The sequence below is a fragment of the Melanostigma gelatinosum genome, assembly GCF_949748355.1.
Source record: "Melanostigma gelatinosum genome assembly, chromosome: 22".
In the NCBI taxonomy this organism is placed as follows: Eukaryota; Metazoa; Chordata; class Actinopteri; order Perciformes; family Zoarcidae; genus Melanostigma; species Melanostigma gelatinosum.
Window position 1 is genome coordinate 6,851,775 of NC_136655.1, and position 27,980 is coordinate 6,879,754.

General features: G+C 43.5%; 1 protein-coding gene across 3 annotated transcripts in view; it reads right to left on the minus strand.

Moving 5' to 3' along the window:
* Positions 1-16,684, minus strand: part of col7a1l (collagen type VII alpha 1-like) — a 43,429-nt gene extending 26,745 nt beyond the window's left edge. For all 3 annotated transcript variants that reach the window (XM_079294083.1, XM_079294081.1, XM_079294082.1), the window contains exons 1-24: positions 16,584-16,684; positions 12,327-12,508; positions 9,528-9,708; positions 9,073-9,232; positions 8,273-8,366; positions 7,265-7,438; positions 6,795-6,955; positions 6,258-6,387; positions 6,027-6,143; positions 5,683-5,838; positions 5,106-5,222; positions 4,842-4,988; positions 4,579-4,698; positions 4,234-4,392; positions 3,768-3,881; positions 3,419-3,568; positions 2,917-3,054; positions 2,610-2,756; positions 2,296-2,415; positions 2,068-2,214; positions 1,392-1,589; positions 1,090-1,229; positions 558-681; positions 143-286 (exon numbers count right to left, since the gene is read on the minus strand). In XM_079294083.1, the coding sequence (XP_079150209.1) occupies positions 143-286; positions 558-681; positions 1,090-1,229; positions 1,392-1,589; positions 2,068-2,214; positions 2,296-2,415; positions 2,610-2,756; positions 2,917-3,054; positions 3,419-3,568; positions 3,768-3,881; positions 4,234-4,392; positions 4,579-4,698; positions 4,842-4,988; positions 5,106-5,222; positions 5,683-5,838; positions 6,027-6,143; positions 6,258-6,387; positions 6,795-6,955; positions 7,265-7,438; positions 8,273-8,366; positions 9,073-9,232; positions 9,528-9,708; positions 12,327-12,402 (3,214 nt within the window). In that variant the 5' untranslated portion in view covers positions 12,403-12,508; positions 16,584-16,684. The remainder of the gene's footprint in view (positions 1-142; positions 287-557; positions 682-1,089; positions 1,230-1,391; positions 1,590-2,067; positions 2,215-2,295; positions 2,416-2,609; positions 2,757-2,916; positions 3,055-3,418; positions 3,569-3,767; positions 3,882-4,233; positions 4,393-4,578; positions 4,699-4,841; positions 4,989-5,105; positions 5,223-5,682; positions 5,839-6,026; positions 6,144-6,257; positions 6,388-6,794; positions 6,956-7,264; positions 7,439-8,272; positions 8,367-9,072; positions 9,233-9,527; positions 9,709-12,326; positions 12,509-16,583) is intronic.
* Positions 16,685-27,980: the final 11,296 nt, after the last annotated feature.

Consider the following 27,980-nt stretch of genomic DNA (forward strand, 5'->3'; position numbering starts at 1 on the left):
CGGTTTTCAAAGTCCTATTTATCATATATTCATTTGATGATATTGCTCTGCTATATGCATGTTTTTTTCTACAGTAAAACTCATTGGAAACACAATTTTGGAGCGTTTCAGTTTGTTTTTTTTCCCCAATAGTTTTACAGACCCAGAGCAAGTGCAATTCTGGAGGGTGGCAGCACATCATCCTGGGCCCTGCCATCCGTAATCAGAACCAGAACATGGGCCACATCCTGCCTCATCCCCAGAGACTCCTGGAACAGTTCCTGCAGAACGTAGCTGATGCCTTTTCCTGGTGGTGCACAGCGGTATTACACTTTTATATGCTGGTCGACGAAAATGTACTTGTCTGAACAGCACTGTTTTGAGGTACTGCAGTGACGTTGCAATGGACATGCACCATATAGAGTGTGAGCAATGCACATCTTCAATCCATAAATATTATGTATCAGCTGTTAGAGGCTGTGATATGAAAAGCAGGACCTAATTAGTGTTATAGGAATGGGGTGCCAACGGATGATAGGCGGCAAAGTAGTGTGCACATTTGATTGAGTGTCACTAACCTGTTTTGGTGTTGCCTCCTCCATAACGTAGTGCTCTGAGCGCCCTGAGCACAGAGTTTCTGTCTTTATAGTCATGTAGGCGGAATTCAATTCGAGGCTCATCACTGTAATGAACCACGGCTATCTGAGAGAAAATACACATCATCGTAACAGCATCTAAATTGCATCCGTTGCGACTTTGAGCTATAATTCTAAATTGCATTTTAATCATCCTCCTCACATATATTATATATATATATATTGAGAAAGATATTTGCTGCATGTGCCTCTTAGTTGGCTGCCACTCTTTATGAACACAAGCCATGTGGCATTTTGTCCTTTCTGAAACTGTTTGAGTGAGATTCTTCCCACTTGGGCAGGTGAAATAATGGCACATTATGCTCCTGCTAATGGCACTGGCTTACGTCTCACCGGAGCAGTTTGCTAACTGGCAGCAGCTATTATCATCCTACCACTCGAAAACAAACTTAGGGCCAAAGAGCCATGTCGTGACCGGAATCTCAAAACAAAAAAGTTTTACTGAGAAACCAACCTGTGTGCCCTGAGGACCAATGATAGGGAAGTAAGTGGCCACCCGGAATATGAAGTCTTTCATCTTGATGAAGTTGTTGACACCGATGCTGGAGGACTCATCCACAAGGAATACTATGTCTGCTTTGGTCTTACCACACACTGAAAAAACACAAAAACACACGTACCGTAAATACATATTCACCATTTAATGTCTATAACACGTTTGTATGATGTGGAAACTATATGCAACCCTTTAGGTTTTCATAGAATATTCTCACAGTTGTGGAGCTTAATCAATATCCATTCATGAATAAACAATACCTGGTCCGACAGGGACACTTGGCTGACCCGGAGGCTTCTTGGCGGTTTTGGATTTAGTTGGTGGCACAGCGATGGGGTGCCGGGTGGTCCTCGCGACAGTGCGAGTGATGGTAGTGTCGGCGATGGAGGCGGTCGTGATACGAGGGGCGACCGTGGCTGGCACAGACTGGATTGTTACCACCGGGGGTTCCTGTCCCACTGGGTTGCACAGACACATAACATCACCGATTACAAAAAAAACTAAATCCAACTCCAGCAAGAAATGGGTTTCAGCAAAGGAACAGGTGGCGTTCATTGTTGCAGGGAACTAAAATGACAGATTCACGATTAGAAATTGTTTTAGTTGTTACATAGAATTGTTATGGATTTCCGTGTGTTTTTAAAAAGTTCAAATTGTGTTTTTTACATTTTTTTAAGAATATATTTTGTTTGCACAACTTCAAATACACACACAGAGAACTGACGCTGTGTAATTCGGTGTGGACTTAACCTGTAGTAAGAGCAGAGCAAAGAACAGCATCTAATACAATGCAATCAATATATTAAACGTGCAGTACGAGTGGAAAAATATACAATTTACAACATATATCCTTCACAATCAATAAGCATAAGTATGCAAGATGGAGGTTTGTCAATGTTTCACAGAGCTCATCCAACCATTTCAGTAGTGTCTTACATATTCTCTGATACACGGTGCTTATAGGGCCCTCCACCTCGCCATACAAAGGTTTGATGCTGAAGATATAAGTTCTTCCATACAGCAAATCCCTGATCTTATAGGAGCTGAAACCAGGGCCCAGGGTCTCTGTTTTAGTCTCCAACACTGGAAAGAGACACAAAGAAGAAGAAGTTCAATTGCGTGATGGTACCGTGATGATTAATTCAAGGTGAAACTTTGTCAGACCTGAGATGTGCCTCCAGGAGAGACGGTATCCAGACACAGCAGCCACACGTGTCCAGTTCAGAACAGTGCTGCTGTCTGTGGTGTTCAGAGCAGCGAAGCCATTTACTTTTGGAAGATCCACTGAAACAGAAAGAAACGCGTGAACGACGAAATAAAAATGAATAAATAAACAATAAAAACATCCGATGTGTCTGGCTACACTACAAATCTACAGACATCTCTGTACTGTCTATTTGCTTTACGTATAAATATCTCCCTGAAACCTCCATCATCTCATATACTGTTCCTCACTGTTTCGGGCAGGCGGGACTCACAGGTGCGTGCAGTGAGCAGGACTGGGCTTCCCTCCTTATTGCCCACCACGGAGGACACCTGGATCTTATACGCCGAGCTCTCCCGCAGCTTGTTGATGGTGTAGGTGGTGGAAGCAGCAGATACCACCTGGGACTTCTCATCACCCCCTAGAGCAGGGAATAACACAAATCCAACATGTAGAGATCATGAGAGCGTGAAACAATAGGTCGATGCATGTGTACACATGTGTGCATACATGCATGCATGTACAGTGTGTAAGTATCAGGGTGTAAGCACACATGGTCGACTGCTCATGTGGTCCCTTACCGAGGAAGGGGATCCAGGAGATTTTGTACCCAGATGCCCCTGATGTTTTCCTCCACGACAGCGTGAAAGAGTTGACTCCGATGTCCACAACCTTCCCTTCCCTCACTGCCTGGATTGGCTGTGAGCCTGAGACAGCAGCTGGGAAATAAACACCAAATAACCATGTCAGGTGATTTTACAACATTCAAATGTGTTTTTTTTCCAGAAGTACCAAAACACTTGTCCGAATCGATTCCAATCATGATGCAACAAACACCTGTATAAAAAGGTCAATACATTTCATCTGAGCTGAACGACAGGAACTGTGGTTAAAATGGGAAGACCAAAGTACACGTCAGTCGAACAGAGACAGCACGAGGGTGCTGTGGTCCGGGATGAGGAACTTCGTTCTCTCCCTACTCATTTAATTACAATGGCGTGCACAGCTGCTGCACAGAGCTATTTAGATCTAAAGATGAATCACGATCGATTAAAACAAAGTGGGAGACCTCACTTCCTGTACCTGTGAGCTGAGATAAGGAGATTTCTGGCCCCTCTGAGTTGCCATAAACTGCACAGATGGTGATCGTGTAGGTGGACTGTGGGTTCAGGTCTTCCACACGATGGAAAAGAACACCGCGGTCCAGGTAATGGGACTGAGGGCTGCTATCACCTGCAGGCATGCAGGTACATACACACAACACAATATTACCGACACAGTAGGGATCATCTGCGCACACAATTTGTCTTCATTGTTTTGGATAAAAAATAATAAAGGTTGTCTGACAAGTTTGTTTGATTGACCTGTGAAAACATATTAATAGTCCCCGTGTTGGGCTGAGGCAAAGACTAACTTGAGTAAATGTAATCACCGGTGTTCCAAGAGAGTTTGTACTCAGTAGCTCCAACAATAGGACTCCACTCTACATCTACGGAGGTACTGGTGTACGACGACACCTTGAAGTTGGACACATAGCCCAAAGGAGCTGAGACAGAGGAGAAGGCAACGTGAATAACATGTTCTTGTAAAAACATGCTTAATTGCATAATTTCATCCATGATATGCAACAGAAATACTCATGACAAATGAAACACACTGATTGATTGATTGATTTCTAACGTTTCTCTAACCAAGTTCCTGCTTTCCTGTCCTGTTAAGTCACTCAAAAATCGATATTTTATCAATGAAAAGGACACACAATGTTACACCAGTTACTTTTTGTGACACAGAGGTGATTAAAACTTTGGACTTCAGTCGACCAATTGTAAAAATCCAAAAGAATCACTCCTGAACCTCAGTAGTACTTCAAGGTGGGAGGCACACGCATTGTTACTCACAAGTTTTGAAGGTAGCACTGATACCGGGTCCCATCACAGGTCCAAACAGCACATAGAGAGACAGCACGTACTCGGTATCATGCGCTACATTCCTAAGCTGGTACTCCGTGGTGCTGCCATTCAGGGCCAACTGCCTGGGACGGTCCCGACCGACAAACTCTGAAAATAATATCAACATTGACAGCACAGTCACGTCACTCTTTCTCACATTATTGCTCACTCATTTAAACATACAAGAGTGTCCAAGAAGTCCTGAGATGTATCACAAGAAGAACCAGGACATAGTTTTGCGATGTAAACAAATCAGAGAGGCTGAAAATGAGAGAAAGGGACAGAGGAAATCACCTGGGGTGGGTCCCCAGGCCAGTCTGTATCCTGTGGCTCCTGGGACGCTGTTCCATGAGATGACAGCAGTACTGGTGCTCACAGCAGACACCTTCAATGTTTGTACTGAGCTGCTTTCCACTGACACAGAGAGAGAGAGAGAGAGAGAGAGAGAGAGAGAGAGAGAGAGAGAGAGAGACAGAAAGGGCATCTTTCTTTACGTCTGTAATACTGTATATACTCATGCCTGTATTTATGTTCTTCCTAGAAAGCGTCCTAGTTACATGTCTTCAATTTGGTGGAGGTGATGGGCCCCTCGATGTCTCCAAAGATGGGGTTGATGGTGATGGTGTACTCAGAGGCTGAGTGGAGGCCCAGGATCATGTAGAAGTTAAAGTTGTCCCCGAGGCTTATGCTCTCGATGTGGCGGTCTGACAGACACACAGAGGCACACAGGCTCCAATGTCACACTGTGAGGCTTTATTCCACAAACCAAGGTTATTTCTTTTTTGCTGCACCCTTGTGTTCAATTATGTGGCAAACAGTACCTGGGGATTCCCATGTCAGACGGTATCCTGTGGCACCCTGAACTGAAGCCCACCTCGCCTGGACGGTGTCTGTGGTGGCGTTTTGGACCAGGAACTTCTGAACTTGAACCATCTTTACTGTGAAACACACCCATACCCAGACAAACACACACAAACACACACAGAGAGTCACGTAAAACAAGTTTAACATTTCACTTTAGTTCATACAGTGATCAACAAATCACAGTAATGGCAGAAAGTAAGCCGGTAAAATAAAAAAGCACACACATGTTAATTAATTTAAATCAAAGTAAAAACGTGATGGATATTTCTCTAGCGTAACATGACAATTGTGATAAAGGAGAGTCTTAGTGTGTAATAAACATGATGCTGGTGTTTTTATTCTACAACAACAGCACCATGTTGTGGAGTTATTATGGTACTGCACCTTGGCGTTCGCTTCCTTGTATTATAGCTTGTCTCATACTCTATTACAATTGTTGATTAGTTACAGCTATCAAAGCTGTTTTGAAAGTTGGAAAGTAAACTAATATAATTATGGTGTATAATTATGGGGTTTTCACGCCGATAAACTTACATGTCTTGCCCACGATTGAAACCGTTTCACTTTGTCCTTGGGGATAAATGGCATAAATGCTGATGGTGTACTTCTTATCCTCCTCCAGGCTGTCAATCACGTGAGAAGAGGTGTCTCCAGGAAGCACGTTCTCATAAGTAAATCCCGGTCGGTTGGCTGCGGAGGAAGAAAATCCAGAAGAATACATGAAATATACATTCAAACAACCATATTTAAATTACTCATCTTTACCAACGATTCAAAAACACGATGATCATCACAAATACTGCAAAAGCATTTCTATACTTTTGTGCAATGCGTCTGGTGTCAAGTGATAATAACTGCATGGTGTAATGTTGGCGTACATCTTGGGATGAAGATCTTGAATCCGTTGAGCTTCCCGAGAGGATGCGTCCAGCCCAGGCGCAGCGAGAACAGGCCCTCCTCAATAACACGGAAGTTTGACACCTGAGGCAAAGGGGCTACACAAGGCGGAACATTGTTGATCAGGGAAGCAAGGTAAATCCCACACAAATGTGCAGACGTGTTTGTGTCTTTTCTAAAAGGTGGATGAGGCAACGGCGTGTGGAACCCACTTGTCTGGACGGTGATTGTTGCAGAGTCTCCTGTGAGGCCGGGGTAGATGGCGTAGACAGTGAGGGAATAGTCGGTTTTAGGAGTCAGCTCCGTCACCACTGCTGTGCTAACATCTGCCTTCAGATCAACCTGTTACATACAATGAAAGGAGCTTCGTGTGTGCGTGCATCTTTTGTTACTGTAACATAATTATCTGTCTTTCAAGGGAATAACCACAGTGTTATCATGAAAACAGGATGCACAAGCATAAACACAGACGCGCTGATATTGTTCGAGGAATGGATATCATAGTGGTCCTATTCATGCTTTGTTGCCAGCTGTGGAGAGCCACACCGATGGTATTTTCACTCAAATCACTCAGGCTGCATTGAGAGATGACTCACTGCATTCTAGTGCTGGTCACAAAGGTGACATGCAGTTTTGGTCATTAGCAGTCCTGAGGAAGAAGCACTGAGTGATGTACTGTGGTGGAAAATAAGACGACGCCCCGTTACAGTCCAGCTCAATTATTATCATGCATATGCGTGATGCCTCACTTGTCTCTGTTGTCGGCGGAGGTGTCCACTGGAGCTGAGAGGGTCGACCAGGAGACGATATCCGGTGACGTCTCCTGTGGCCTCGCTCCATGTCAGTCTGAGGGAACTGTGGGCCAACTCGCTAACTTGCAGGTCCCTGGGACCCACCACACGCTCTTCAACTAGGATTGAGAGAAGGAGGGATGGGAGGAAGATATATATGAAATATCGATGTAAAAAAGGAACAGGGAACATGTAAAACATTTAAGTCGGTCTGGATGGAAGAATTTGACAGCAAGATAAATCCATCTTAGTGAGTCAACTGCACAGCAGAGTGAAATAAAATGAATCGATGAAACATCATACTTTTCAAGCTATGAACCATCACAATAAATAAATGCAAACAGCTGTCAGTATGAGGGAAGCTTTGAAAGGATGTCTGAGCTTGTTATGAAAGACTTTGCTTTCGTCCTGCGTGTGTATTGACTCACCAGGCGGCGATGTTTTCACAGGAAGGGGTGGTTCTGAGGCGGTGAAACACACTCTGCGTGACAGTTTGGGAAGGATGGTTTGAAGCAGAGCGTAGTCAGTGCCCAGTAATAAGTACTCCTCATGTGGCTCTGACACAATCCTCCTCAGCTCTGAGTCATCAGCTCCCCGAACACCTGGTCACAGCATCGTCAAAAAACAAAAAATCTGTACGTTTAACACACTTATTCTACGAATATTTGACACAGGAGCTAAAAACAACTGATCTCAATTTGACTGATTTATTTCAAATCAAGAAAAGATGTACAAACACATACATACTGCTGACATACGCAGCCTTTACATGCACGTGTCTGTACAAATGTGTTATCAATGCCATACAGGCCCTACAGGCTTATTGGTTTTGCACCAGTCGTGCACTCGGAGCTTCTCTGCGGGAGTGATGAACGAGAGGAGCAAGCCGCAGTGTCAGAGGTGCAGATGGAGGACACTGAGTCGTCTAATGAATAATGGCTGCGATTAGCACACCATCGGCTAATGAGCAGTAATTATTGCACCGCTCCCAGCTGAGGAGAGCAAGTTGTGGGCTTGTGTGCGCATGTGTGTGTGTGTGTGTAGCGGAAAGGGAAAGATACGTGTAAGTCCACTAGTGGGTGAACAGCGGTGTGTATTCATGAGTGGGGGAAAGGCTTACTATATAGGATAAAGAAGCTTTGCTGATGCAGCACATGGTATCAGACAGTGCACCTACATATTTAGTAGGTGTTGCTATGTTTGCACATACATATACAGTGCATAATATACCTGCATGGGTGCACTCAGACACTCAAAAAAAACAAGAATCTCTCACACGCTCACAAATACCCACACTGCATCCAATGAATTCAAATGTACGATGTGAATTTCTGACTGCAAACACTGCAGATAAGCTGGCAAAGCTCCGATTAAATGTGAGGGGCCACCGCAGTGAGGGTGTTGGAGGAATTCACAATACCAGCTGCCACACTCACCTATTGCAAAGAGAGAGATCCCATTGTCAGCCACAGCTCTGGCTGCGGCATCCACCTGGTCGTCCGAACGTCCATTTGTGATCATGACAGCGATCTGTAGAACAGAGAGAGAGAAAGAAAAAGATTGTGTGGAAATGTGTTGTGCTAGATCTCTGGTTTGCGAGGGTTATCCTCCTTCCACGCAGCATTTTCTTCGGGGAAAGAGAACATATCCTTGCGATCACAGCTACGCTCAAAAAGCCCCCGCGGACACTTGAGATGGTTGAACTCATAATTGAATCCATAATGAAATAAATCGAACCCAGAGACAGAGTGGAATTCAATGATGCTGGTTTGCAACAGAAACGGATCATTTGCCCATTTCAGAAACAATGTACCCAGTTCATTCAAAGTTCACCTCTCATGAAGACGATGTGATCGATATGAAAATGTAGCTGCTTTTCTGCATGTGCTCTGGCTGCACACTTCAACATATGAGCCTCAATTATCTGCCTTCCCACGTCCAGTGTGCTGCTGCAAGATGATTCACACTCAGAGGCACACTCTGCACACTCAGAGGTCGAGAGGAATGCTAACCAGCTGTTTCTGTACGGAGGCTCCACGACAGTGTTCGACTTTCAGAGATATGTAGCCGACAGAAATGGAGAGCTGCTGGAAGAGCATTTGGATATTTGACGACGCACTTATGAGACAAGTTGAATTCATTTGTGTGTTTCAAGGGTAGATAGCTTTTTCTATGCAATCCTTATACGCAGTCACCCTGGATTGGTTTTCACGTCTCCCTGGTTGAAGCATTGCACCTTTGGGGTATGGTCTCGACTCATGACGGGGCTGAACACGGGGTCAACCAGAAACTGGAGGGCAGCGCCAATCCTCCTGGATCCCCCCTCATAGGGGAGGTCTTTGATGGCTCTGAGAACCTCCTTCAGTGAGCTGTAGTCTGTCAAAGCAATCTGCATCCTACAAGGAACAAATTACAGGGAAAGCGACACTGGATCAAGTAGAAATAATGGAATAGCTCATGCAAACATTGCTTTATGTGTATATCTTGTTCGGTTTCTCTGAATGCATGAAATGCATTGTATCATGCAGAAGAAAAGAAGTCAACAAAACATTCTGTTAAAGTAAAGCAAGTCTTTCTGATGTAACAATCATCTGTGGTAAAAGTGAAAGGAGACGGTCGTGATGGCGACCAGTTGAAGAGGTCTGTACTGTGTGTAACTCATTGTTTTCCGTGTTTGTGTTTGAGTTTTACTTTGGCACATCGCCAAAGACAGTGACTCCGAAGCGGACCCCCTCACTGCCCATCACACTGTCCTGGAAGGAGGAGACGATGGTTGAGATGAAGTCTTTGACCCTGGTGAAGCTGGTCTGGCCCACACTCCACGACTCATCCACCAGAAACACGATGTCTGCCTGCACCACCGTCCTGCATGCTGAGGGAAGAAGAATGTGCGAATTAGTGTGCGCACAAACACCAAGGAGTGAGGTGCAGGGGAACGCATGTTCAAAAAAATGAAGATAGCTGCATGCTCTTTCCTTAACCTTTTACAATCAAATCAGTTCTTTTTTTAAGGTTAAAGGGTGAGGCTGGTCATTCCTAAATATCCCTACGCTGACCGCCAGATGGCAGTCATGTTCCATCGTGATAAGATCCTTTTACTTGCTTCTGTCATGCAGCCAGAGCACCGCACAAATCCCCATAAATGTTTAATCAGACACAAGTGAGCCAAAGAGACAATCAGTATTCTGAGCACTCCAGCAACACAACTTTAGTACAGCGAAGAGGAACGCTTAGAATAATAAGGTAAACACACCCAAAAGCAGGGTCAGTGCCCTCGCTCGAGCAAACAAGCGCTTTAAACGCAAGGATCTGCTGCGTTTGGCAGGATTCAGATGCCTTTCAACGTGTGGTTAAGCCAGACGCACAGAAAAGGTACGCTGATGCATTGACTACACACACACACTCACACACACACATGAGCTCTTGCAACTCTGTCTCAGATGCACAACCCTTGCACATATTCCATAGATGGACAGTACTTAAACGTACACACTGCTGCGTGTCTGAGTCAATATTCTGGCATTACATATGCAATAAACCACAGTGACGACAGCATTGATTCGGCTCGTGAATAAGAGAGAGGCACCACTGATTGTTCTGGAAGTGATAACTCAGCGTCTCTGCTGTCCTCTATTTCATTACAGAGCTTTCCCGCCTCTATTATCTCGCCCTTCTTCCTTTGGCTGCAATCCCAGGATTCACTGGGGGAGACATATGTCTCCAGCCCGTGGCGACCTAACATTATGTTCTCCCTCACACACCTATACATCTCTGGCCACACACCAAGGAAACAAAATATCATCGAGAATACCATTGTGGAGCCTGTCTCTGGTGCTGAGCTACGACCTATGACTCCATGGAAGCTTTATTGTCATATTTTGAGCAACAGTGGATTCATCACTGATGAACACGGTTAAAACCACTGATGCAGGATTCAACAATGTTGGTCATCTCCATCCTGTGTTGGCCACCAACAATCCTTGCATACACTTGTGGCCTATCCATATGTTGGGATACATTTTCTTTCCACATTGTGGAGACTTTGAGCAGGGAAGCGACTGGAGGCTGCTCCCTGTCAGACAGACAAAAAAGATAAATTATCCAGAGGTTTGTCTGTCTGGGCAGGCAGGTGAGAACCACATGGCAAGGATAAGGAGACATCACATGCTAAGGGATTAGGGCTGGTTTTCTTGACGGTTATCTACATGCTGATATCTCAAAGGTTGCGTACACCTGTTAGACCATTGATTTACGCATTAGATCGAGCTCATATGCCGCAGAAAATTCTGCCAGGAAAGAAAATGCCCACGAAATAATGATGCACATACTGCAAACCATCAGAGAGCACAACTCAAAGGGCCGTCGGGATCAGATTCCAGACAAATGAAAGTAAGAGTTCATCGAAGCTACAAAGCGTAAGACAGAAATGTTAAATGAGATGTGACAAAGGCGCAGTCATTACTCCAAGATGTGTTTTTAGTGACGCGTACCTGCCCTGTTGGACAGTCAGGGGGTTTAAACAAGTGTGTCAGTCTACTACTCTCCTCATTATGTTGCGGATATCATTTGAATTCAATGCAGTCCGTTATGTAGTTGAAAGATTACGGAGAGAAGAATAAGAAAGCGAACAACTAGCAGGTGAACATATCGTGGAGCAGGTATTTCCAAAACATAGATAATTATTGACCCGAGGGTCACATTGTGGTTTTTTATGTTTTTAAATGTCTGCTGTTCAGCACTTTGTGATGTCATGTCTGTGAAAAGCGCTCTATAAATAAATTGCATTCATTCATTCATAAGAAGAGAAGGAACATTGGCTTGTTGTGATGTTTACAGCTGAATACTGCTGCCCAGTGCAGTTTTTAAATCACTGCACATTGTGCTGCATTAACGGCTCATTCATTTAAAATCGACCACATGATGACATGTGATGACACTGGCAAGAATAAACAACGGTTGCAGTTAAATGGTAACAGTAGCTTCAAATGTGTCCTTGGGTTATTTATATCCTTCCACAACTCTGCCCAACAACTTCACCAATCACTTTCTGCCAACTTCTGATTGGCTGATTGACCTTTTGGCGACATCCAATAGCACCTGCGGCTAAGGTTCTGTATCTGGGAGATGAGTTTGACAGGCTGGCAGACAGAGTGCTGTACTCTACATGAGGCTGGCAGATGTTTAACAGTCTGGGGGGTAAAGTGGAGCCGGGTTAGTGTCTGCGCCGTGTATCAATCCATGTGTGGAGATTTAATGACGGCGCACTCGCTCAGACTGTGTTCGTTGAGCACCTGCCCTTTCTTTGGCCGGAGAAATCAAGTCATCTCATTCATGGGTCTGTGCACATCGCTGACAATCAGACATGTGGTGTTGACTCATTGTTGGTGCTATATGGGTATTTGAAAAGAACATAGAAGAGGATCATTTGAGGCAAATTCATGAACTGTGTGTTTGAGTGTATCCTTTGGGTGTAGGATTGTCAGCCGTTACCTTCAGCTTGTGCTGTGACGCTTTGATGAGCGAGAGAAAGGGACAGTAGAAAGATCCACACTGAAGAGCGGCCCATACTCTTCCTCCTTCGATCACCTGCTCCTCCGGCCAGTTCTTCTTCTCTTCACAAATCCCCTTCTTAAACTCCACAATCATCAATTCCAGTTCTTCTTTCCTGTTATCTGAAAGCACACGGATGAAGAGAGAGTGAAAAAACAGTCATTAGAGGCACGACAAGATAAAATATAATCTGAAATTTTTTTCATTTGGAAAAGAGTCATAGAGTCTTTCTTGCGTACCTGCAGTAACACAGTGTTGAATAAATGTATGTACACAGAGAGGTGATGTCTTGGTACAGAATTTTGAGAAACACTGAAGACTTTCAGACATGCTGATAACAAATAAACTTTTCATGTCAGGTCAATAAAACCTTGTCATGAAACTTGGCCATGTGCAACTACAATTATTATCTTTTGAAATTATTATTATTGTAATCATTTGGGCCAATGCACATGATGAGGTTAGCATAATGTTGCATCAAAAAGGCTTTTAAGCTGTCCACAACCCGGCTATTAAAAGCAGTTATTGAGTGTAAACATCATGAACATACATGAACGTTAAAAGTTTTTACACCAATAAAGGTTGACCTGGATGGATGCCACTGTCCATAAGTGGACAGGTGCAAAAGGACAGTGGACAGGTGCAAAAGATATTTGGACTGGTCAGCCAAACCTCTGGACGATGTTGTCCAAGACTGAGGATGATCTAAACTCCCTGAGGGGCTGCAATGCCCTGGAACACACAATGCAGAGGTGATTATCTGCAGAGCTAAGGCCGGGGCAGCATGGCTAATCGCTTTCTACATTGCAACTGGTCAAAAGAATGTAAGCCCCGTGACTAATCTGTAACAGACACCAAGTGTGTGTCATCACAGTTTCCATCAGCCCCTCTGTTATGTTTTGTGTGACGCCCACCGTGAATTTGTGGTAAAAAGGAACCATGTGAATTATCTGCAATCCAAAATGTCGTGTTATTATTCTGCTTATACTGTATATATGATCATGTTTTTGAAGCATGTTTTTGTTTTAATGCGTGGGATGAATGGTGACGGTCCATGGCAGCGTTTCAAAGAAATAACATATTTATTTAGACGGACAGCACAGTTGTTCTTCACAGCAATGTACTGTTGATGAGAAGAGAGTATTAGCTGTTCCAGAGTGAATGGAGGTCCAGTAACACTCCACGAACACTCCAGGAATACAGAAAATCCTCTTTTTCTTTTTTGACAGACAGGTTAGCATGAATGATATTAGCCTCAGGCTCATGACTTGGCATAAGACACTGAGCGGATGCAATTCAGTCCTATTGAAACGTTGCAGCTGCTTTACCAGCATATTGTCCTGGAGATTTAAATCCTGGAGATTTAAAAGCAAGAATTGAAGTATACTGCAATAACTCTAACGTATTGTAGTGTCTTTAGTGCGGCTCGATAGTCCACTTCAAATTCAGCTTAGGAGTCCTGCAGCCTGAATGTGTTGAGTGTTAAATGTATACTGAGGGCCACAGAAATATGTCAATAGAAAAAGGCTACAAAAACATTCTGTGAAGTGAGCATAATCAATGCCTAAGTCGAGTAAATCCAAAACTTAAATCGCCCTGGCGAAAGGGAATCATGCAGCAGTGACGGATTATCCCATTTGAAATGAATGAACCTCCATCAGAGAGCAACACGCTCAACGCATTAACTGTGATCTCGGAAAGCGTTTGCGCTGGTGTGTTTTACATTAGCTCGCTAACTCCCACACCCACATAAGTGTGCTTAAGTGCCTGTGCTGTACGAGCATGTGGTTTTGCAAATGTTTTAAACCAAACATCAAAGAGAGATCTGCCTTCGCTGTAGACGGGATGGAAATATTCACATCGATCAAGCTATCCGCCAACACATCACTTCAAATGTTTCCTCGTGAGAGCATATTTCAACCATCAATTAATGTGATGAAGTACTAAAAACATAAATCTGATCAATGTGAAATAATCGGAATTCCATGAAATTCCTCAGTGTGATTTGACCACCTGTTCCGAGTCTGACAAAGCAAGAATGGCTTAAGGCTGACTAGTTTACCACCTCTGCAGATGGAAGTGAGAACTCAAATATCACAGCCAAAAAACTACCCCTCCCCCCCTCCTCACATACCAATGCAGATCTAAGATCTGTCTCAGCATGCATCTTGTTATCAGTAAAGTGCAGAGAGAGGAGAAACGTGTGTTTTGATGAATGAAAGCGAGTGCAGAAGTACACGGTTACCTTCTTGTAGCTGTCCTACAGCGGGATTTTTAAATAGGTTTGCATGGGTGTTCATTAAAAGCAGCAGGCAAATTCGATGGGATTCTTTTTGAAAAGCGTTTTCTTTTCATGTCATCACAGGCCAAAGGTGGCAGAAGTGTCCTGAGGCATGCAGCGGATCCTTGTTGTTCAGTTATGTGCAAAAACACAGCAGAAAAAAAAAGAGTTTTGGTTTTAGCTTGACCAAAGAAATGCATTTCTGAGTTCATCCAAATGATTTTGAAAAGATTCAATGAAGTTAAAACATGACCCACCCCTGCAGAAATTGCAATAACTATGACTATGAGTCTACAGCCCTGCCAGCAGCTGTGTTTTGAGGTAAATGCTAACGTCAGCATTTTGCAGGTATTGTGTTTACCATGTTCACGATCTTAGTTTCGCTTGTTAGCATGCTAGCATTTGCCAGTTAGCACTAAGCAGACAGAACGACTGAGGATGATGGGAGTTAGATTTGCAGGTATTTGGTAATACACCAAATCATTGGGGAAACATTGGCCATTATGAAGGAAATGTCAGGGGATGGCCAAAATAATTGCAATTCATCGACATGGGACCATGACTACCGTTACAAAATTCCATGGCAATCAAATGGATAGTTATTGAGGTATGGAGGTCTGGAAGTGATGGACTTACCGACATTCATATAGTCATGCTACAAAGCCCAGCTCATTCCAACAAAACCTCAATATGTCCTTGTTTGTGATCAGAAACCCGAGTCAGCTCGTTCAGACATGCTGCCAAACGATCCCACATCAAAAAGCACGTGCACAACACTGCATCCATGCCTCACACCATGCTGGGATCACAAGCACTTTGTCCAGAGTATTGTGTGTCCGAGACCTGTGGTTTATCACTGCCCTGAGAGGATTACAGAATGTTGCAAAATGAAGTTTACTGTCTCTGATACTCCCTCTCTGTTCCCTATCTCATTTTCTTTCTCACACACACACTCGCTCACACATCACACACCCTGCAAGTCTAACTGCGCGTCAGCTATTTCTACATAATGGCATTTTCCACCTCACCACTTCACAGGATGGATTATCCCCGTAGGTGGGAAACTGGTTACAGTGAAATGGCACATACACACACACACACACACACACACACACACACACACACACGCACACGCACACGCACACGCACACGCACACGCACAGCTCAGGACTACAACGTATGATAACCGATGTCTTTGGTGCGGTGAAATTCAGATCTACAGCTAAAACACACACAAACAAATAAAAGCACACACACACACAGCATACTGTTTTAATGTCCCTTTGCATTTGCAGTCAGCCAGCGTAGACAAGTCTAAGCACGGGAAGGAAAAATCCACAACTCATTCGACATAGTTTCATCTCCTGACAACGCTCTTACAAACATCCTGGCATTCTCTTGTTAGTCATGACTACAGTAGAGCTGAAAAGACTGTAAAATGAACGATATCTGGTTTTTATGCTGCGTTTAGAGGTGTACAATAGTTGCATTAACTCCTGCAGAGAAGCTGCTCAGACCAAAGATGAACACACACACACACACACACACACACATGCATTCAGGACATTTGCACTGCATGGACATGGGGTGTGTATTTGTAAGTGCATGTTCTTAGACGGATTGCAATGGCACATTTGAGGTAATTACTGTACCTTATCACATAAAGGCAATTCAGGCAACAAGAAAATGGACAAACAGCAAACACTAATATTAGACAGTAATGCTGTTTAAGGAGAGATTATACTTTCATGAGCAGCAGTGAAGACTCAGTGTAAAAGGTGTTGGCTTAAGTCCAAACACTTAGGCTGTAACAAGGGCATCTGGCCAGTTAAGTATTCAAAACTCTCAGTAAAGCACCATATTAAAATACAGTTAAAGTTATGGGTTTTGACTACGGTCCACACAATCTCACTTACCAATGCAGACAAGTGAATCATTGTTATCTTCCCAATCCAGGCGACCTCTTGACGGTCGAAGGGGGGAAAGTATCCCCTAAAATACACAAAAAGGTTTCATCCAAGTCAGGGGGGGGGTGGGGGAAGTCTGGAATTGATATTGTACTCCTGCAGACGGCGTTATCAGAGATAATCGACTGAACGGTACATGAGAATCAATGTGCGTGTCGGTGTGTCGGTGTGAAAGAGGAGGTGGGTGTGTCTGAATGTGTGTAAGAGTGGATGAATGACAGAGACGTTCTTTCCTGGGCTCTGCTGTAGCACAGAAAAGTTTGAGAAGAGGGGTGGGGGTGAAGCTGCTGCAACCTGTTGGCTCAGAGAGAGAGCGAGAGAGAGAGAGAGAGAGAGAGAGAGAGAGAGAGAGAGAGAAATGGGGGGTTACTGATGAGCTTTGACCTACTGTTCTAAATTGCATGTGTTTAGTGAATAGAGGCGCAGACAGACAGCCAAGCTTTCACTTCAAGGTAACAGAGTAAGCAGTTCAGTAAAACCATGTTAAGGACTTTTAAGTCCGCCATCACCCACAATCATGTATTTATATAACATCAAACAGGCAAAATACCAGATGATAAGAGCACAGCCAAGATCATGTTGGATGATGAGTTATTGTATTCCTCACATTACCTCTGTAGACAAGGTGTGTATACTCACACACAAACGCAACCCAAATAGCTTGTAGAGCGAAACAGAAGAAGACAATCCGTCATGTGTTACAAGCCGCTCTCAGTCGGTCTGTGTGTCGAGGGGCATCGGGTCACCTTTAATGGTTGGACCCCAGGAATGTGGTGACTGGTTTAATTGGGTTTAGCCAGCTGTCAGTCTTGGCATGTTATAACTCAACACATACACACGCAGTCTTAAGATGGGGACAACAGTGAGTTATAGATTTATATGGTGTAGAGATGTGAACATGTGCAATGATGCTATTGTAATACATACTCTTTAGCATCTATTTCTCACGGGGATACAGAATGACAGTGGCTGCTAAAGTAGTCTCCAGTCTAAAGTAGTCTCTAGTCTAGAGTAGTCTCTAGTCTAAAGTAATCTCGAGTCTAAATAGTCTCTAGTCTAAAGTAGTCTCTAGTCTAAAGTAATCTCGAGTCTAAATAGTCTCTAGTCTAAAGTAGTCTCTGGTCTAAAGTAATCTCTAGTCTAAAGTAGTCTCTAGTCTAGAGTAGTCTTTAGTCTAAAGTAATCTCTAGTCTAAAGTAATCTCGAGTCTAAATAGTCTCTAGTCTAAAGTAATCGCGAGTCTAAATAGTCTCTAGTCTAAAGTAGTCTCTGGTCTAAAGTAATCTCTAGTCTAAATAGTCTCTAGTCTAAAGTAGTCTCTGGTCTAAAGTAATCTCTAGTCTAAAGTAGTCTCTAGTCTAGAGTAGTCTCTAGTCTAAAGTAATCACGAGTCTAAATAGTCTAGTCTAAAGTAGTCTCTGGTCTAAAGTAATCTCTAGTCTAAAGTAGTCTCTAGTCTAAAGTAGTCTCTAGTCTAGAGTAGTCTCTAGTCTAGAGTAGTCTCTGGTCTAAAGTAATCTCTAGTCTAAAGTAGTCTCTAGTCTAGAGTAGTCTTTAGTCTAAAGTAGTCTCTACTCTAAAGTAGTCTTTAGTCTAAAGTAGTCTCTACTCTAAAGTAGTCTTTAGTCTAAAGTAGTCTCTACTCTAAAGTAGTCTCTAGTCTAAAGTAGTCTCTACCCTAAAGTAGTCTTTAGTCTAAAGTAGTCTCTAGTCTAATGTAGTCTTTAGTCTAAAGTAGTCTCTAGTCTAAAGTAGTCTCTACTCTAAAGTAGTCTTTAGTCTAAAGTAGTCTCTACTCTAAAGTAGTCTCTAGTCTAAAGTAGTCTCTACCCTAAAGTAGTCTTTAGTCTAAAGTAGTCTCTAGTCTAATGTAGTCTTTAGTCTAAAGTAGTCTCTAGTCTAAAGTAGTCTCTACTCTAAAGTAGTCTTTAGTCTAAAGTAGTCTCTACTCTAATGTAGTCTTTAGTCTAAAGTAGTCTTTAGTCTAAAGTAGTCTCTAGTCTAATGTAGTCTTTAGTCTAAAGTAGTCTCTACTCTAAAGTAGTCTCTACTCTAAAGCAGTCTCTAGTCTAAAGTAGTCTCCAGTCTAAAGTAGTCTCTCGTCTAGAGTAGTCTCTAGTCTAGAGTAGTCTCGAGACTTAACAGGCTGATTGAACTTTAAAGCTATCATAAACTAATGTCAGAATACTTCCCAGATGTCACACATGGTGACACTATTTCAATTCCTTCAAAAGAGGTACATGTTTTAAATACAACACCACTGACGTATGTTTCTTTCTTCATGTTCACGCTGCAGTCTTAGGGGATGAAATCATAAAGTGAGGTGGTGTATTATGGTTTGGCCTCAGGGCCGTCTGAGTTAGGCGCTGCCCTGCCGCTGACCCTCAGCATATGTTAAGGGAGTCCAGGAGGGGGCATCGCTCAGGTCCACTCTCACGAGACAGTCAAATGTGAGTGTGTCTCTGTGTGTATATCTCTCTGTACAGTACAGTCGTCTTCTCCTCTGATACTGAGCCTCAGTGTGGAGATAAGCTGCCAGTGTCTACGCTGATTGCCCTTTAGAGAGAAGAACAGCATAACGGCAAACGCATCTTTACCACATAAACATTATACACTGTAAACATTCACCACTTTAGTCTTGATAGCTTCCCTGGCTCAGTTCCATCAGGGGTGAATGAGCCTAACTGTCTACCAGCAGCAGGTGTGATTAGAAATAAAAGGTGTTTTGGACCTGTTGGGGGTGTTCAGATGGGGAATATTAACAAGCCTCGTCTCAGCTAATTGGCTAATTGCTCTCCTTCTCCAACTGGGCCTAAATGTGTGAATCCAATGGGCTGGCCAACTTTACTGACAACCCAGTAAGAAATATCACTCACAGATAATTACACAGCCTTGGTTTAACCAGAGCTTCTTCTCAGAGGGACTGACACCTTTCTTCCAAAATGCAGATGGAAAGTAAAAGAACTATGCAGTTTTCTGACAGTTCCGTTGTTTTATTTTGAAAAGCCATATCAATTCAATAACTACTGTGTTACTGCCGAGGCCACTGATGATGTACGAAATGGAGGCACAAGTGAGTATAATAACCGATGAATATTCTGTTTGGAGAAGCCGCGGTCATTCACCATTCATGCCTCGTGGGAGCTTCTACTTCTAATTTAATGAAATACAGATTTAATGCATTTCTGAAGTCTTCATTTCTCTGCCTCCTTTTTTTTTTTTGCTCCACTGGTTCCATTACAGAGGTTATGAGAATCAAACATGACTTTAGCCGCTGGTTGTAAGGTTGTTAATTGTGCGATTTCTCACATGGCACTTTAATTATGTGAAGTTGAGGCTTTCAGTTTGAAATTCAGGAATGATTATTTCTTTATACAGTGTTCCGTATAATTGGTGGGTATATTATAGTAAGATCATTAGCTTGAGCTAAAAAACAGGGACAGTAGAGTGTTTTTGTCTGAAATGTACTTGTAACTCCAAGCTGAACTTTGACCACCTACACTTTGGAAATATTTTAACATGTCACCTGCTGCTGTAGCGTGAAATCAGACTTGGATGCTAGATTTCTCATGCTGGCATTTCATTTGCGCCCCTGCCTCCTTTTTGTGTGGCGGTAATGTAACTATTGATAGACTGACAGCATGAGATGTGTGTCAGACGCATTTGATGCTTGTATCAGTTTCTGTTTAATGCTGTCGGCGTTGGCACATTTGTTGGCGTTTCACACCAGGGAGGTGGGTAGTGTCTCTCTCTGGCCGGAGGCTAATGTAACCGTGATTCGCATCCATAAACCATACAAGCTGGGCAGAGTGCCCACTGCTGCCAACTACTAAAAAGGTCTGCCCCGTGCCAATGCCTTTTAGCAGTACAAACAAACATACAAGCACATGCACACACACACACAGAGCAGAGATGTACATAGACAGGATAAGCCATGGTGTGCACAAGACAGAAACTGACAAAAGTACACACACACACACACATACAAACCCTCGCACACAGACTCGGCGCTTGCCTCTTGCAGACAGTTTTTGTCACGATAAATTCATTTCATAAACCACGCGACTTCCCCGTCTCCGACTGAGATACCAGCTGTCATGGCAACAGAAGAAAACAGCGGTTTCAGCATGGGGGCTGGTTTGTTGGGACAAGCTGCACCACAGCAGAGAATTGAGATGCAGCAGAAGTCTGGGCTGAAAGAATTAGTCATGAGTGTGTGTCCAATTACCACTCTGAAGCCCACAAAGGATATCACAATGATGAACAAAACCAGCTCCCGTCACTGTGCTTAAGAAGACACGGTGTCACAGTGAATCCAATAATTCAACGCAAAGAGATACACTAGAAATATGACTCAATAATCTCATAGAAACAGAGATTTTTGACCCACAATTCAGACTTTCTCCTGAACATAACTATAAAAGCTTTTGTTCATGTTTGCATATCTAGCACCAGCACTTAAAATCAGTGTATGACATCAGATTACACATATTGTATGTTATTAAGATACAGTAATGTCTTGATTATAAAGATTACACTGCTATGCATGACTGCAATTACATTAATTATAGCAACATATATATATATATATATATATATATATATATATATATATATATATATATATATATATATATATATATATAAATATGATTGGATTATTTAAAAGGCCTTTAGGAAATTTAAATGCTAAAGATTATGTAGCAACAGTTTGTTGTCATGAACACAGAAGCTCAGAGACATCAGAACAAAAGAGTTCCTCAGGAGTGATGAGTGCGAGTCTGGCCTGGAGAGACGCTTCACATGCATGTGGGATTGTTAGGAATTAGGCAACCCCTGAAGGTTAAAGGGCAGCAGCTGTCCACAATTGCCTTTTTTGAACCTTTCGGAGACCACAGAGACGGAGATCGAGGGAGATGGGGAAAGAGGTCAAAAGAGGAGATATGGGGCCGAGCAACTTTTTGAATACATCAGGGCGCGACACATGTATCCGCTTCCGTGACGGTGTGTCACTCGCTCAGGCAGAAGAAAAGTTGACTGCAGATGGAAATGCTGCACTCACCTTCGCAGCTCAAAGCAGAGGAAGATTCTTCGAGAATCAAGTCGCATGAAGTCATGCCTACAGCTTTCAAACATCCCTCTCTGTCTGCACACAATACTCAAAGGGGGATTTGACTTAACTTGTTAAAGCAGTGTCGAAAGAGAATTTTAAGCGTGCATATGTGGTGACGCTTTGCTTCAGGGGAAACGAAAAAATCTTCAATGACGTGTGTGTGTGTGTGTGTGTGTGCACCTTTATTCATTGATGCAAGTAATTTTACATGATGCATCAGTCAGGGTGCCTGCATGCTGCACTCCATCCTACAGACTTGTACGGACTCCTCTGCACTTGGCAGTCCCGACGTTTGGCTGCAAAAGCACAAACGACAGAGATGTAAAGCCACTGATTTATAAATCCAGGTGCTTTTTGTGAAATAATGCCGCACGGGAATTTGGACTAAACTCTGGCAATTAAACCTGACCTATCTCAGAGAGAACATCTGTAGAGAGAATAGACAGTGTGTCAAGGTGGATGCTTAACATCGGCAAACTCTGTACAACACATCTGGCAGAAAATGAAAGAAAACCTTTTTTGTGGTAATCGTTGAAGACTTAGTGTCTGAGTTTAGCACTTATGTTTATGCCGATGAACGCAGCATACAAATTTCGTCCTGTTTATTAAACAACTCACATATTTCTGTCCACTTGCGTGCCGCCCAGCTAATCCAGAGGTTGACTGTAGGTACTGATCCCTTGTAAAAACACATATTTATTGAAACCAAAGACAGTTCGGTCATAAAGGTTACCTTGTTCAAGGAGTTTGCTGCAAGACTTATGATTCTGTGCTTTTTCTGCTCTGCTAAACCTAATCCAGCTTTGGTGAGCAGAGCAGAACTGGATTTCACTGAGTTCACAGAGCAGGACTGTGAAGGACAGTAACAGAGTTTACTCAGGTATGCAGTATGGTCCCATTAGACCTGGAATAGGACAATTTTACGATGAAAGTAGCCCGAAATGTAACTTTGGATGAATGTTACTATCAACAAATCCTATAAAAAGACAGGTTAGTGCCTTCCACCTTCAGCCCATTGGTTCCTACTGAAGACATACATTTTTAAAAGGTGCTAAATTCAAAATGCAGGCGTCTCCATGTTGAGAGTGTGGAGGTGTGTGACACGAGGAGGCGTGTGACACAAAGGAACAGCTACATCAGGCTTTGGCGACACAAGCAATACGTATTAGTAGGATACATTCACCGTTCGTCAATGTCTTTTTATGGGATTTGTTGACAACAAGAAAAATATATGATATTCAGAATCTTCTGTTGCTTCACGGGTGAGAGTTAAATGTGCCTTTTCCCGGTCCTGACTGTGACCCTAACCAGGATATGAGCTCATACCTGGGGACTGTGCTGTAGAAGTATAAATGCACTCCGTCAATCAGTCAGGCAGTGAACTCCGTGGAATGTGTCTGTGTTTTACAATGTTGCATAGAGATGACACACACACACACACACACACACACACACACACACACACACAAGCAGAGACAAGTCTGCATATAAACATGACAGCCAACAGACACCTGGAGAGGTAAATGTGGTTCGACAGCGCAGACAAAAAGATGGGAGCATAATTCCTAACATTGTCTACGACCCAGCGTGTGTTTTCATGAACTGCACTAGGGTTGCCATTTACCGACCTTTACAATGTTCAGATTTTATGGAAACCAAAACCAAAACAAAGCAAAGAGCACACATGTCCTCTCTCATCCATCGACGCCGGCTGTTTCTACATCAAACTGCTCACTGGACTCCACAAACGTTGACTGTCCAGGAGCAAATAGATCACAGATATAATATTATTCGAGCTAGAGCATATGGTGGGGTGAAGAATTTCAAAGCCTTGGGGGTTTTCACAACCGTCACATAACCTTTGTCCTCATAATCCAACTCCGTCGCTCCTCCTTCTGCTGTCTATTTTGACTCTTCTCCCCCATCATGTGCCCTTTGGTCTAATTTAATATGCATATCGCACAGTTGGGGGGGAAACAGTCATTTGTTGCGTCGCCAGAGGCTCTTGGTATGAAGAGAAAATATTAAGTGGATCACTGGATTTCATGGGAAGTGGACTGTGGGTGTAACAAGGCAACAACATTTGCTAAATGAGAGGCTGGGAACAGGCAGTGAAAGCATGAGATGTGATGACAGAGGAGGAGGAGAGCGTAATGAGAATAGCATAGAGAGGCTCTAGTAACAACTTGAGTGGGCCTGAGGAAAATAGCTGAAAAGTAATGATTTCTGAATGACAGCATGAAATACGAACCCTAATACGACCCCAAACAGAGAGAAAAGGGAGCAAGGAAAGAAAGAATGACCGAAAAATGTTTATCGCGAACACATGGTGTGTGGCCCGGTCTAGCCTTTCTTGCTATTACTGTATGATTCAGCACTTCTCACGGGAGATGAGAGACTGAGAGATGAGGTGATGGGAGACTACATGGAGAGGAGTCAGACTGAGGAGAAAAACATCTGCAGAAAGAGAGAAACACATGGAGACAGAGGGGGGGGGGGGGGGGGGGGGAGTAAGACAGTCAGAAACATGGCTGGGTGTAGAGGAGATATGGAGGATTATGAAAACTGCTGTCGTCACCCTTTAGAGAGCCGACCTTAAAGCAAAGGTTGAAAGTATGATCAAAGGTCAAGACCCTTAAAAAATAAATCAAAGGAGAGATCAAAAAAAGTGTACACATTCACACATTCCATGCACAGACTGTGAAAGCCGACCACAAACACAGTCAAACTATCTCCTTTTCCTTCCCGTCCTGAGCTCTCTGCACCCCTCGGGCTGCCATTCCCTGGTGAGGTCAGCCCACCCTGGAGGGGGCAGTATTGTTCCAGTAAGGGTATTTGTCTGGGCATGTCCACCTCCTCCACCTGAGATCTCGACAGCCTGAGGGGGCCAGCCAGATGTGGCATGAGAGGCCTGAGAAAGACAGATATGTCTTCTTGCTCTGTCGGGTTAAGTCTTCGTTCCGTTGACTTTTAGGGTATTGTTGCCGTGCTTGCTCGTCACTTCTAATGTCCGCAAACTAAGCTAACAGCCACACAAATTCTCTGTTACGTCATTTTTGTGACTTAGTAATGGAAGACAGTTTGTTCCAACTGTAAGCGGTGTATTTGATGTTTAGCAACAAAGATCTGTGAAACTGTGACATGACATGGTGTCAGATGAACAGAAGAATTACAGTTAAGCTCTTAGAAAGAAGGAATCCCACATAGAGTTAGTCTATATTTAAAAGGCAACACCCTACACATACAGCACAACTTTAAAGTGAATCAAAATACTTGGATTGTATTAAGTAATAGTATCTCCCATGCTGGTGAGCTGTGCACACTGGAAACTGGTGCAAACAGCGATTCTGTTCTCTATCGAACGGTGAGAAAATCTGCCTACCAGCACCTCCAACGCTCACTAATTAACACATTACAGCTTCTAACCCTGAAGGATGAACCGCACTTAAAACCATTGTATTATCCTAAAATACTGTGAATTAGCCTTTTAGTAATATGTGACAGTCTGCTGTGTTCGTTCCTGACACTGCTGTATTTAATTGACCCACCATGCTGTACCAAAAGCAGAAGATTTAAGACAAACACGACCAATTACAGAATAAGTAACATATAAACGAGGGCCAAGTATGCGTGTGCTCTGTGAGGCATCCTGCCCTCCTCTCTATGTATATATTGATGAATGGCAAGTTCCTCAGTATGCACTGTGTATTGATTATTGCAATTACACACGATTACGGTTCTATTATCCACACCGACTGTCTTTAATTACACCAGAGAGCAAGAGGAACAGTGGAGGAGGGGCGAGAGAGTCAGTCAAAGTGAGAGGGAGAGAGAGAGAGAGACACTATACACAGATAGATAGATGAAGCGAGACACTGCACCCAACTAATTAAAACAGAAACTTTTTGTTTCAGCAAGTTGACAGGGAATGAATCTGGCAGGGAATTAATCTGTCCGCAGGGAACACAGTGAGGAGTTACACACACAGACACACTTACATATAGGGAGGTGCAGTGCGATGTGCCGTTGCCATAGTTACCGAGTGTGGCGCCACATCATGCGGCAGAGTTAATGCAGAGGTGTGTGTGTGTGTGTGTGTGTGTGTGTAGTGGGTCTTATTTAAGCTTTCATTATATCACCACCCTGACCTATTCCAACATCGTCTCCACGAGCACGGCGGGAGAAAAGGTTGCCGAGATAAATCCAAGAGTGTTTCTGTCGAAACAGCGAAGTCTTTGCGTTTGGTAACCGCTTCCAATCGCTCTTACAGATTTCAGACGTATTGAAAGGAAGTATTTGGCAATGAAAGACAAACACTTCAAGTCAAGGCCAAAAGAAAGTGTTCTGTTGGTTGGTTATAAAAGGGGACACATACAACCTGATTATCTCGTATTTGTACAGGGCTTCCTACGCCATGAACTCTGGCTGTTGTGATTGTGTTTGTGAAAAATGCAGTGTTTGAGTAAATGTACTTAGTGACCTTCCTCCACTGTGAGAGAGCCACAGACAGAATGCAATAGAGAGATGATGTTGAAGGTGGAGAGCCCAGGACAGGGAGGTCAGTGCTACAGTTAGTCGTCCATGCTGCTCCAACAGACTTCCGGCAAATGTCCAGTCATCAAAACAGCAGGTTCAGCACATACCCAAAACACCTGGGACCTCTTTGCTCTTTTTTTATCCTTCACGTGATCAATCTGTCTGTTCACGCAACCGTCAAGACATCATCTGCACAACAAGAATCACCGATGCAAGCTTAGAAATAACACCAATTATCAATGTCTATGAAACCACCTGTGCTTTGCACACGTAGAGAAAACAGGGATTGCAAATGAAGACCAAAGACACTCCGCATGTGTGGAAGCGCAGTAACCACGTTCACAGCAGCACCTGTAAGATATTGGTTTTTTTCACAGGCTATTTTCCGAGTCCATCCCCGGCCTCATAGTGCTCCCTCGCTCGTCCCGACATGTTAAAGGGTAAACCCCACAGTAAAGGGAACCAGATGTAACCGCCGAACCACAGTAACAAATCACTGTCGCAGTAAAAGCAAGGGTGTGACAGAAAGCCGTGTGAAATAAAACGGCAGCTCATCAGGCTCCATGATATTTGATGTCTGAAAAAAAGAGAGTGCAGGAAGAGGGAAGACGGATCCGTGTCAAATTGGGCTAAGTAAGTCTATGTTTGTCTTCCAAAACCAGTCCTGTGTTTAGACAGAGTACCTGTGACAAGAGCACACAGTTTAGATCCACCATTGTCAAATTCTGACAACAGCTGGTGAAGTGAGGGGAGACGAGTGGCTCAGCAGACAGTGGGGTGTTTAAACTTCCCGTTATGGTTTATGATGGACAGAAACCAGCAGAGAGCGAGAAACACAGCAGCTGCTATTACAGATGCATCTACTGCGCGTTCCATGACCGTTATCAGAAGCAACAAGATATTGTACCGATTAGATTTACTATATTTCGTTGTTTTTTTTTACACTTGTGAACTAATAGGATACAGTATCTGCTGCCATGCAATCTAACACTGCAGACAGGTAGGCACAAGAGAGCCAGGAACAGATGCATGAAAAATAGATATCAGCAGGGGCAAAGGCATAGCTGCATCCACTTATGTTAATGCACAGGAAGACAACATGTTAGTCCATGATAAGCTGCAGTGCAGACTGCAGCGTAAGTAGGTTAGACCCCCGGGGGCCCGAAAGACACCGTCTGGTTTCAAACTCCCAAAGAATTATGACGGGGGTTGCAACATCTGCTGCCTGAGAGGGAAGGCAGACAGTGATGGATGGCCAGGTGTGCTTTGCGCTTGTGCAGGATCTCTGCATATACACATGCACACTGTATGTGCACATGCACCTACAAGCACGCTGGCTGAGGCACCAGTTTAAATAAGCAATGCATACATCTGTGACAGACGACAATTTCCATTTACAATGAATGAAAAATGAACGCCGTGCACAATTCACAGACACACACACACACAGGTGCACAATTATGTATGGCTGTATGCCTGGCTATGTGCAACACACACACACACACACAAGCTGACAACACACAAAGTTGTTTGTGATAGCTCACTGTTTAATACCCGTCAACAACTTCCATATGAATGCATTTCCAGCTGAATAAATATCTCAAGAGATAAAGATGAATGATGTATTTATCATGCATTGACAAGAGCTCCATGCGGCATATAAGCGATCAGCATCGAGGCGCCAATGGCAAATCCTA